The 12,751-nt window shown below is 41.3% G+C and overlaps 1 protein-coding gene across 9 annotated transcripts in view; it reads left to right on the top strand.

Moving 5' to 3' along the window:
• Positions 1-2,305, top strand: part of NAV1 (neuron navigator 1) — a 340,794-nt gene extending 338,489 nt beyond the window's left edge. For all 9 annotated transcript variants that reach the window (XM_067468119.1, XM_067468118.1, XM_067468117.1 and 6 more), the window contains one exon: positions 1,536-2,305. In XM_067468119.1, the coding sequence (XP_067324220.1) occupies positions 1,536-1,628 (93 nt within the window). In that variant the 3' untranslated portion in view covers positions 1,629-2,305. The remainder of the gene's footprint in view (positions 1-1,535) is intronic.
• The last annotated feature ends 10,446 nt before the right edge of the window (positions 2,306-12,751 follow it).

The raw sequence follows: 12,751 nt of genomic DNA, 5'->3' as shown, positions 1-12,751 counted from the left end.
CAAGTTTAAAATTCATGCTTAAAACTGGCTGGGTAGACTTGCCGGAAGAGATAGATCCTTAGATGAGTTTTAAATTCCAATGGCTCATTTAGCTGTTGGAGCTCTTCCAGCAGGTAGTTCCACAGTATTCGGTGGCCAAGGAAAAGGTCCTCTGGGTGACAGTCACCAGTCTGGTTCTGGCAGGCTGGAGTAGCCACCTCCAAGAGGACCTAAGCATGTGGGGTGGATTGTATAGGTGGAGGCAATCATGTAGCCTTGCCATGTAGGACTTTAAAAGTCAAAACCAACACCTTATACTTTGCCCAGAAACTAATTGGCAGCCAGCGGAATGACATTTTGATAGGTGTAATATGCTCACTCCTGGATGTTCCCGTAACCAATCTGACTGCCATATTTTGAACCAGTTGGAGTTTCTGAACTTGGTACAAAGATAACCAAATAAAAACACATTGCAGACATCTAACCTTGCGTGCACACACATACATCTGCAATAACCTTAGTGCTGATCCTCACAAAAACTTACCCAGTTTTCTATATACCTTAACAGAACCCTCTCTGGCCTCCTGGAATCTCAAAAGATCCATTAGCCTTTGAGGGTGGAGCATTTTAATTGGTCCTATACCCCTAGAGTGGGAGGTTGTAGCTGTGATGCTAGCCCTGACCAGAATGTTATCTGTCCATGACAACTCAGAGGTCTTGATCTCCTCTGCCCACAGATCCATACATTCCGAGCTGAAAATTATTTCACTGGTATGGCCTGCTGAATGCCTCAGTCCAGAAACCAATTGGGATAGGGCTATGTTTGTCATGGATACCATGAACTCCCAAACTGTATTTAATAAATAAGCCTTTAGTGGTATGTTGAAGTCAGAAGCAAAAGTTTAGGTGACTCCAACAACAACTCCGAGACCAGTTCCGTGAGCTCGACCAGGGAGTCTGTTAGGCAATGGGATGGATGGTACACTAACAGAATCCCATCTGTCTCTGGTTTTCAGACTCAGGTAAACACATTCAATGTGGTTCAGCTCCCTAGTAGGCAATCTGATCCCCCACCCACCCACTTTCCCTCACCTGCTCACTGACACAGTACCTGACTGTGTTAGTGAGCAGGTTGGCCCACTATCATCTCCAGCCAAGTTTCAGTGAAGCATGGCGGCTCAGCCCTTCATCCTTGAGGAGATCATAGATTATATGTGTCTTATTCTCAACTGGCCTGGCATTATTTAAGAGCTAGGCTCACTCTCCCAAGTTCCCTGAGCTAGCAGGGTGACCTGAAGGTAAGATAGATATTAAACACCTTTCTCTCCTTCCTCTATAAGGGCGCATGAGCCTGCCATCTCTCTGTTACCTAAATAGTGGTTGTTCTGTTTATAGGAAATCTAGAATGGGTCAAAGATAAAATGGGGAGATTTAGTAAGGACTTGAACAGTTGAGTAAGGACTTGAAGAGACTTGAAAATAAAACAAGTTGTAATTGAAATAAATATTTGGATTTATGCTAATGTTTTGCTTTATTGGGCTTCTTCCACTGTGTAGATGGCAATGTTGCTGAAGCTCCAGGAAGCTGCCAACTACATTGAATCTCCTGACCGAGAAACCCTTGACCCCAATGTGCAGTCTGCACTCTAAAGACAACTGGATCAGGATGGAACGGAGACTGGAGTGAGCTGGTCTCAGCTGCCTTCGCTCCTAGTTCTTCATTTTTTTGTTACCTGGAACTGTGGTGTCAAAAGAACACCACAGAGGGTGGGAAGTGCCCATCACTTGCTCTGGGAACTGTGCAGATAGATGGACAACAAAACTAAAGGCAGTCTGCTGCCCCTCTGCAAGCTACTGCTCCCTCCCTCAAAGACAATGGTGGTGGGAGCCTCTGTCATAAACTTCTGGGCTTTGTGGTATGAGCAGAGGGTCATTTATAAATCCCTCAAGGGTGCCTACTGTAGAGGATCTGGTGTGGGTAGAAACTCTGAAAACCACCTCACAGGACCAGCCGTTGCACTTCTTCGGGGCAATGCTGGGTGGTAGCCAAGCTTGTGGTCACCTAAAACCAGGATCTTTTTATAGAAAAAAGAGAAAGGAAACCCCAGAAAAGAACCCAGTAAGCATTGGAGTGGAAGAGTCACTCCTGCAGCAAAACCAGCTACTACCACAGCTGTTTCCCTCTGGATGCTGCCCCTCAGCTTCCCTGCCACAAGAACCATAGGCAAAGGCCTAGGACTGTTAACTCTGTCTTTGTACCTTCATTATTTAATCTGCATGGTGGTCCTTTTACATTCAGACTCCCAATAAACTTGGCTTTCATTTTTTTTTCTTCTCCCCCATTATTTTATTTTGGTTAAGCTGGGCCATTTTGTTTGCTCTTTGGTTGTCAACAACCGCGTTTCATTTTGTTTCTAACCACCTTTTCTTGGTTCCACAGGGAGGAGCCATTTGATTTAATTGTGTTCTCCCCTCTCCCCATTCTTTTTCCACACTCTTTGTGTTTTTATCACTCTGTATATTTCATCACTGTGGTCCCTTTACCTTGAAATTGGTGCTGACTGGATTATCTCCAGTAACCACACCCGCCTTGTGAGTCCTTGCAGCTTGCATCAGATGCACACAGGGTTGAATTAGCAGCACAACCATCTCAAAGTTGCACAATTTGCTGATAGGCTCCAGGTCCTTTTCTGTACTTTATTATTCCATTTGTAAAAGCACAAGAGGCCTGCAAACAGAGAATGAGGGGAGGGGGAGAATGCTTCATTACAGTCCACTCTTTTGGACAGCAAAACTGTCAAATATCTTCTTGACTAAAGATCTCTCTCAACTTTGCCCTGCATATTGATAGGCTAATGTGACTCACCTTTTTTCTTTTTGTTCTGCTCACTTTATGGGGAGAGGACAGCACTTCATTAACAAGAATGTTTCCTCAGTATTTATACATTCCATGTTGAAATTTGGATTTCAGTTACTTCATTTCTTATTGATGAGAGGGGCTAACATTGTTTTCCTCAATGTGCAGGAACAGGTTTATTGGCTAAATTGTTTCTTTCCTTCCTGGCAGCTTTCCAGGGACTGACAACAGATGGCTCTGGGACCGGTCCATGGGCCACCACTTAGTTGATTTCCAAAGATGGTAGTCACCAGATGGGCCAACTCTCACTCTACCTGCTGTCTTCCAGATGTTTGTGCTATAGCTCCTCTTATCCTTGATCATTGGCCAGTATAGCTAGGGTTGATGGGAGTTCTGATCCCAAACATCTGAACGGCGTCAGCTTTAGGAACATAATCCTGCCAAATCATACATGCACACACATATACATGTTTTCCTTCCTGGTGCTGCAGAGCAAAGCCATACTCTGGTCTATGTTCCTATATTGATTGATCTGTTCAATTTGATATATAAGTTGGTGTGCTTTACCTTTTGATTACAAATTAGGATTTGCTCCAGTGCAATTTCTTTAAAAATCTGTGGGAAACCATTTCTAGCATCTTGTTAATTGGGAAGAGAGCTTATAGAGCCTTCCACAAACCCTTCATCATAATTAGTCCTAATTAGCAATTGGATTTTAGTTTTGATGGTTTCTTTGAAAAGTAAATTATAGTAACAGGTTAGTAGCTCAGTACCCTCACATATCAAATTGATCTGCCAGTGAGTTTTGAAGTCACTTGTCTACTTATCCTGATGAGTTTGAGAATAGTCATAGTACAGCTGCCAGCTTTTAAAGCTCATATTCCATAAAGGATCTATTCATATTCCCGAAGAATATATTTAACATAATGCAGAAGGCAGAATTTAAACAATAGTTTCTCTGTGAAATGTTGTCTTCCCATCCATGGTCTTTGTTTATACATTGACTTTAAATGCATCATTCATATGAGATTTTACCATACAGTATATAATATAGAAGCCAATAGTGTTTATTTAAAATTGAATAATTATTACCTAGGTGTGTAGATAAAATGTGCTGTGCCAAATATCTTAAGGATTTCTCTTCAAATTGCTATAGGTCATGCATAGCCCTTGTATAGTTCTGAGCATTTTTAGACCACACTTCCCATGCTTTCAGAATTCTCTCTGTAATCATGAATTCTATAAAGTGTGCTTTTAGAAAGTGAGTGGAATTTCTCAGGACTCCAAATTATGTGCCAAGTTCCAGATTTGCACACTCTTCACAGGGAATGTATATAATTTCAGAAGTCCATTTCCCACTTTGCCATAGTGAGCCTCCTGAAATTTAAAAAATATTCAGTAACCATGATGAGAAGAATATTGATGTGATGAGAATCTCCTCGATTCTGTGGAAAATAGTCACGTGGCTGTTTTGTATAGAAAGCAGCATTTTATGCACATGAAACAACATTTTCTGCACAGAACACAATATTTTCTCCACAGGACACAATATTTTCTCTGCAGAAAATATTTCTACTTAGAAAGTGATGCAATTCCATGCAATATAATTTGGTACATTTTGTGCAAAATTCACATGGGAGTAAATAAATATAGAATTAAATGGGAGATTTTTGCAGTGCTTTCCTTGAGCCATGAACTGCATGACAAATCAATTTGTCAAAAGCCAGACTGTCAAGGATACAAAAGAGACACGCTTAGCTCTGTTTCTTGTAGGTAGTCCTTGCAGTCCCCTCCACCCCACCCCTTTAGCACCCGCTTTAGATTTCTCATAACCATTAGTAAACTTGCCTCATATTTTTAAAAGCCATTTAACTATTAACAACACATTCTTTGTTTGATTGCACTATACACCACCACTTCCCCACTTGGTCCTGTCCATATGTGTTGCTCTGCAACTACTACCATCACCAGTCAGAAATCACAGGACTTCAGGAGCTGTTCATACCTAGGGGAGACCTGGGAAGAGAGGCTGCCCTACAGAATGAATTGCTCAAACTTCAACAAAGTTGTATATCCTCTGAGCCTTTTTGAGACTCATATGACTTTCAGGCAAACTGGCTGCTTATCTCTACTTTTGTCTATTCTGAGTCAGTCTGTACCGACCACTCATACTCTAGCCAACCTGGTAGTGTTGATAGCTAAGGGGGTCTCCCTAATAAGTGGTGGTCTACCCAGAGGGAAAGGAAGTGTCACAGATGTTTATTTTCTGTTTGCACTTACCTCACCAACCTCCTGTACAAGTAGAGCACACTTCATTGTCTGGAGGATGGGTATTCAAGATAAATGCTCACACTTGGAGGAAGGCTCTTGTGCTTCAATGGGAAGTTGTGCTGCTGTCAAACTGTGAAAATCTAAGCAAAATGCAATTTGAATGACTGGACTATGGCAATGCCCATGGTCCTGAAACTCTGCCTTAATGTCACCATTGAAAAAAGGGGCAGTGAGTGGGAGATTTGGCAAATCTTTGTGAGTTTTTTTTTTACTACATGAAGAAGCTGTGGTGATTTTATTAACCCAAACCAGGATAAATGCTGGTTCTCCCATCTTTACTTCAAGGAGCATGTGGCAGGGTAACATTTATGCCTTCTGTGTTAAGCTTGTGTTTGCTCCCGTTGCTGGCACTGTTGTTTGAAACTCTTTAAGGGGCTGATAAAAAATAGACTGGCAGGTTCCTTTCACTACAAGGTACCAAGACATAGTATACAAATTCAACTTTACTTCCCTGCCTATACGCCTAATTGCATCTAATTAGTGCCCCCCTCATTCCTTTGCTAGAGAGACATTGGAGAAAGCTAAGCCAGGCATTGCTCCCATCTCAAGATTTGAATAGGCCACTTATAAGAAATGTTTAACAGATTTCTTTTGTTAAAAAAATCTGTTCCTTAGGCTGGAATAAAGAGTACTGCCCAATTTATCATTTACCAGCAGATCTTCTTCCTATTTTTTTGATGCAGCTAGACCAGCTAGCAGACCTCAGAAAATTAGAGCTGTGGTTTACTCCTTAGAAAAATGCAGAGACTCTGCATCGGTTTTGGAATCTGGTGGTTTACACAGCCAGGAAAGGGTTAGTGTCTCTTCTGACTCAGGGGAGGGCCAACCAAAGTTATATTGCTGATGAGAACATTTCTTGATTTTGCCTTCAAGGGACAAGGAGCCATTTGTCCAGGCCGCTAGGTTTTAGACCAGGAACCCTTCATTTCCTGTTCCCTCTTCCTCCTGCTGCTCTCTAGGGCAAAAATAGTTATCTGCCTCCTCTTTTGCCCCTTTCCAGATACTCTCTTATCTCCTTTTCATCCTTGGAGGATCACTATTGAGATCGCCCCAATGATGACCTGGGGTTTTAAATAAGACTAACTTGCGAAGCTGCAATGGCAGAAGGCATCGACTTTGGCTATAGACATGGCTCCATCTGACTTCTGTTGGCATTCTTTCCCTGTTGTCTACATGATGGTTGTGCATGGTTTCAATTTATTGAACAGGCAACAGTAAGACCCATGCATTTAAAGTGAGCCAAGAAATATATTTAATTCTTTTTCTAAAAGTTGAGAGTGGGACAGGTTTCTGTTCATCTTTCTGTTTTGTTTGCTATGGGTATGGGCCATCCCTTCCATTTATACCTTATAAGGTTATCCCCCTACACACTCACCCATTCCCTATATTAGATTTCTCTTATTGCACAAAGTTATTAACAGACAGTTTAGCTATGAATTTGAATTTCTCCAAAGACATCAAGCACATGGCAAATAGGAACATTTGCACCTTTGACCTCTCATTTCACAGGAAAGTCCCATTTTGAAACTTGCAGTACATTTTCATATTACAAAGACATAGCTGTGTTAGTCTGGCATATCAGTTTGCAAAGAGATCTTATAGCACCTTTAGAGACTAATGTAGAGAACAAACATAAACTTAAATCTACTTCCTCAGATTTTCAGATTGGTTACTCCTGAGCAGAGGATTTTTAAATGTTTCCAAGTTTAGTTAGATGTACCCTATTTTTGAACTGGATGGTTGGATGAAAAATATTCTAACGTGCCTATGCAGCTTTGGGTCCAATTGAAGTCCCCAGTGAACATTCCAAAAAAGCCTTCCAGCCTACATGAAGGTTGTAACATCTTTATGACTGGGGGGTTAATTGTAGAAAATATCAAGCAAACTTGTAGATGATTATAGATGACATTGCATCCTCAGTCTAAAGATTCTAATCTACCACAAGATAGTTGCCTGGCGAAACAGAGGCCAGAAGGTACTGAACATTCCTATTTCTAAATTGTATGTAAGGATTGTAAAACCAGACTCCTTTTTTGTAAGAAACATAAAACCCCCTCCTTTCTCCTGGCTCCCCCTTGGTGTACCAGTAACCTGTGTTCAGAGCAGACTAAGCGCCTCATTGCGTAGAAGTGAAATGAGCAACATTCTTGCTTGGACCATGAGCTGCTGGTGTTTTGGTGGGCAGGCACAGGGCAATCTGCTATTCACAATGTGTTTGTAACAACACTGGCAAGGTTAGCTCCATGCAATAGCTGTGCTGGATGTTCTGGCCAGTTGAGCTGTGCAGATCTAAGGTGCTTTGTTTCTCTTTGTATATCTATACATATGTACATATATATCCTGTTTTACGTAATTGAAACTTTGGAGCTGTTAATTATACATTGGAACCCAGCAGTTGATATATGGAGCTTGAACTGTGTGTGAAGATGACCTCTGGTTGGTTTAAGGCAAGTACTTCTGTTGTAAATTAAGCTGGCCCAGGTTGGACACTTAATCGTCCTAAATAAAAACTCAGTTATACTCAAACACATAGGTGCTACCAATATAAACATTCCTCAGATACTTTTAAAGAGCTGGGCAGAGCGATCCTGTTGTGTGTGTGTCTAGGAGAAATGCCATGGCAAAGTGACCATTATGTCCAAAAAATCGCCAACTTTTGGGCAGGAAAGGTATTTTTGACTACAGGTTCGATCATCGATACCTACTGTGGCTATTTGGAGCATTCGCTGAGGATAACTGGCATTGCCATCTGGACCAGATTAGCTGGGAAAAGTGGACAGTTTGTTGGAAACCTCCTGCTGAAGTTCACTGAAAATCTCCTTTCTTAGAGATTGTGCTCTGCAGACAGTGGCAGAAAAAAACTCAATTTCTTTCTTTCTCCAAAATCCTTCTAGCAAGTTTTAGTTTTTCAGCCCTGAATTATGTATCAGCATAGAATGGGGAGGAGGAGTTCAAAGTCTTTCTCTTTGCATTATTAATTACTAGAATCATACCATACTAAAACATCTGAACTTGAATAAAATGTCAATATTCATGAGGATCCAAAAGAAGTAAATTGACCTGTAGCCCCAAAATAAACAAATAGAATTAACGGGCTTCTTTTAATTTAATGTTCCTTCATTATTAGGTTTAGCTTTCATCCAGTTCATATAGTCTTTGGATATTTATTGCTGACTAGTTGTACCAAAGACCAGGATTTTGCTGAAAAGAAGGTGTGAGTCCTTGCTAATGAGCAACCCCGAAACAGTGTTGCATTTCTAAACAAATGTAGTGGGGGAAGAAGCAGAGATGTTCCTTCTGTTCTCCCATGTTCATCCCAATCTTTCAGAGTCATGATGTTTTAAGTTTACAAGTCACTTGCTTCAATATTATACATGAAGAATCTGTGATCATGTGTCCTGAGGGACTATCTTGGTCCCATGTAGAGACATAGTTAAAGCCTAATCGTATGCTTGCTTACTCAGAAAGATGGGTCAATGAATTCCAGTACGTCTGCCCAGCATTGCAGTTTTAAGGGGACAACAGATTGCCTTAAGACAGCCAGAGGTATGAATTTGCCATGTGCATAGCCTGATCGGTTTCCCTGCCATCTTGTCCGGTTAAACTCTATTTCCTTGTTTGGTGCTTTCTCCCTCTCCTCATGTCTTCCCTTCCTGTGCTGTTTGTTGTTCCTTCTTGATTTTCTTCAAATTGCAATGTTCTTCTTGCTGAGCACCCTGTCTTAACCTTGAGCACCCTACTATAATTGGGGCTATTTTGCACAGTGATGTACAAGATGCCAAACCTTGTGCTGGGTTTGACATAAGGTTCCTCATTTGCCTTTTCTCTTTTTTCTTTTTTGCTCTTGTAGGACAAGGCATTGTAAATAACCAGTAGCTGAATGGCTTGGATGAATCTTGGGGACCAGTCATGGGGGGCTGGGCCCGGTGTCTGTGATTCATCATGCTGGGTTTGGTTTTGGGGGGGTTTGTACTAAGTGTGAGTAACTGTGCCGTGCTGAATCATTTATGATTGTATGATGATAATGTACACCTTCCAGCAATTGCTATGGGCCAGTGGGAGAAGGTGGGAGCAAAACACCTTCTTACAAAGGGACTTGGCCTACCCTGGATTCTCATACTGCTTGTGCTGCATTTGCTCACCACTTTTCACTTAGTTGAGAGTGAAGATGCTGGCAGGAATAGCTCAAGTAAGGCTGGTGCAAGATTATTATTTTAAAAAAGGTTAGCATCTTCTACCTAGCTGCTTTCTCTGGACTAGTTGTCATAATGGGGTTTCTGTGATAGAAGAACTTTTCCTATAACACTTAAGTCCTAGATAAATGGAGTGAGCATTTGTGAATCACTTTGTACATCAACCTACCATTTTGAGGGGTACGATTTTCTTTTTGGAATTGGGATAGATCACAGTGAATTAAGAGATAGGCACAGTGTTCTCATTCAGCTCTTACAAAGAGTGGTCCCTTTTATTTATCATGGCAAACAGCTATTTCTGGTAAGTACACTGTAAGATATGTGTAGGTAGAAGACAGGGTTATCTCCTGCTTTGGAGACCCATTTGTCAACATAATTTAATTGTATGAGTAAACAAACTGCCCCTGGTTTAATGTAGTAGAGGAAAACAGCCATCTTAAATTCAAATCTCCTGTTTCTCATGCTGTAATGGCTTGGCTTCTGGATAGGAAGGTTTCCTGAGGACATGTCAACTGGTGAGCAGGGTTAACTGAGGAGAGATAAGTTACAAGATAAAAGTAGCATCTTGAATCTGACCTGGAAGCAAATTGGCAATGAGTTTGCCTGGCACAGTATGAGTCTTGCCTCCCAGAAGACCAGCAACTTTCAGCAGTAGGTTTAGGATACATCACTAGGCAAGATAGGAATGACCTGTCCAGAAGAGGAAAGTGTTCCCTTTAAGAAGGGGGATGGGCAGCGTTCAGCCTACACAACACATACACATACACATACAGCTATCTGTTTTTGCCCTAAGCTAAGGGTCTCAGTCGCAAATGGATTTGCCACCTGGCTGCAGTGAAAAGGACACTGCTTTTCCTTTTTATGTTTAGATTACAAGTAGAATTGTGCTCCTGGAAATGCAATTTATCAGTAAACTAGTTCTATTCTTGCCATATTCCTTGGGAATTTCCCTAGGAAAATGTCAGCATTTTTTTACCCCCCCCCCCCCCCCCGGCAAATTGAGCAGTGATTGGAATCCTCTTGAATCCCGGTCCTCTTGAATCCCAGTCCTTGCCCAGAGATCCAAAAGGACATTCCAAGAAATATTTCTGATGTGCTTCTTAAGAAGCCACTACAAATTCAGGAATAGCCTTCATGTTTATGTGATCAGATAGGGTCGAAGAGATGATAGCCAACCCTGGCAAATTAATCTCCCTCTGAATAAGCATTTGGTACCTTCTGTTTTAACTTTATCACAGATGTCAACAATATGGCCATAAAGAAGATCCACAATGAGATCATTGACCACAAGTGCACTGTATCCTTTCCTACCTCCTTTTCTTTTTTTCACTGGAGAATTTTGAAATTTAATGTTTTCATCAGAATTGCCTCTGACTAAATATAGTCTAGTCTAGGGAATAGAGGGAAAATGCAACATGGCAGCTCTTGTTGACTAGGAAAAGTTAAGTGGGTATTCCAAATGCAGATAACTTTCTGGGGTGAGAAGTGTAGTTAGGAATGTGAAAGTAATGGTAATGTAGGAATGACAGGCTAATGAAGATCGTTGTTATGCTGCTTTGGAAACTGGAGCTGAAGCAAACAATGCCAAGGTAAATGGTTCAGTTAAAGCAGAGTTTCATCCTAAATGCTCTCCCTTGAAAGCTGGGAGAATGTAGGACCTTGACCTCTTGACTAAAATTCTGGATAGCATTTGCCAAAACCTGGAATTAATTCTAATAAGCTGAATTCCTCCCCTAAACACACATTTTCTCACTGGCCCATGGACGTTAACCTTGTCAAATATACTGATGGTTAGTCCATCTACTAGGGTTGTTCACTATTCAATTTCTTCCAGGCAAATTGAACCAGCTGTATTTTCTGAGATTAGGCATCGTCCACAAAAAAGCATATGTTCTACTTGAATTACGGCAAACTGGCTGGGATTTCTGGGAGTTGTAGGCCAAAAGCATCTGGGGACCCCAGGTTGAGAACTACTGCTCTAAACCCTTGTGGCTGCAAACACAAAGAACTCAGCTTGATTCTCTTCCTCCTTCATGCAAATTAGTATCCAGATAGGAAAAAAAGTAGACTGAGCAAGAACTAGTGCTCAAACAAGTTACTTTCTTGGGCTATAATTCCCAGAATCCTCCAGCCATCATGACCAGCTGCTGTGCAACTTTCCCAACTTCTGGCAAAGGTGGGAAAGATCCTTCTATTCTTTAGCCTAGGCAGCAGAGACTCACCAGCATAGATAGTTAACTAGACTAAGAGAAGTGGGATAAATACCAAAAAACCTAGGTTGGAACTCAATGTCTTTTGTGTTATTTTGCAGCAAATGCAGCACTGGAAGTAGGGTCGGGACAATGGCCTGCCTTTGTTGCTATCCCATCTTCAACTCTAAACTGCAAATTAACTAGTTTCAAAAATGGGGAATTTGGGAACTTCATCCATCTGATCATGAAACTCCAAAGGGCAAAGTTGGATGGTCCCTCGTGGCTCCCCGCAAGGAGCGTTGGTGCTAAGTAGCAGGGGGTTTCAGTCCCATGGAAAGCTAGAAGGAGGCAGCTGGAACACTGATAATTGCACTATTTCATCAACCCATCGGCAAACGTAGCATCCCTTCCCCGCTGTCCCTGCCAAAGACACATCACCCTTCTACTTTTGCCAAGTCAGGAAGGTCTTGGCATGGAGAAAAACTGGGATAGTACTGAATTCTAGGGTCTCCTTGGCTCATTAGCTGCTGCTGACTGGTGGCCCAAACCTTACAATTTTAGCTTTTTTCTAATTCAAATGCATTTTTAATTAAAATGTGGGGGAAATCCTGTTTTGGAAGAGCTGTGTACTTGACAGATTCCGTGTTTCTTAACTGCATGGTATTTCTTTCAGGGGGTTTTATAGCACTTTTTAAATTTTTTGGACAATTTTTGCTCCCGATTTCTATGCTACCTTCTTTCTTGCTTCTTTGCCTCTCCTACACCCCCACCTTTTTTTTGGTTCAGTTTCTTCTTTTCTCTTTCTCAAAAACAGTACTTTGTAAACCTGCAATCTGTTTTATACCTGATGTAGACAAAAACAATTGAAATCAAAAATTCCAGATGTTGTACATATCTGCGGAAACAATCACAGGGAACAACTGCCATCTGGACTGTTTCCAACATGGACCATTTGTACTTGTGGTAAAAGAAAAAGAAGCCAGGAAAAGGCTTTTAAAATGAAATAAAAAATTAAAAAATAAAAATTAAAAAAACCCCAAGCAAAATACAGTGCTCTTCACCACCTCATCTGTCTCTACCGAGCTGCTCATCCCATGCAGCATGTTTCTTCTGGGTGTGTTGGTCTGTCTTTACACCATTTGAAGTTTAAATAAAGTTATCTCCTGTGTTGCCTGCATGTTGATCCTCTCTGTTTGGAAG

This window comes from Anolis sagrei, chromosome 4, assembly GCF_037176765.1.
Source record: "Anolis sagrei isolate rAnoSag1 chromosome 4, rAnoSag1.mat, whole genome shotgun sequence".
Lineage (NCBI taxonomy): Eukaryota > Metazoa > Chordata > Lepidosauria > Squamata > Dactyloidae > Anolis > Anolis sagrei.
This window is presented reverse-complemented; position numbering and strand designations above follow the sequence as displayed.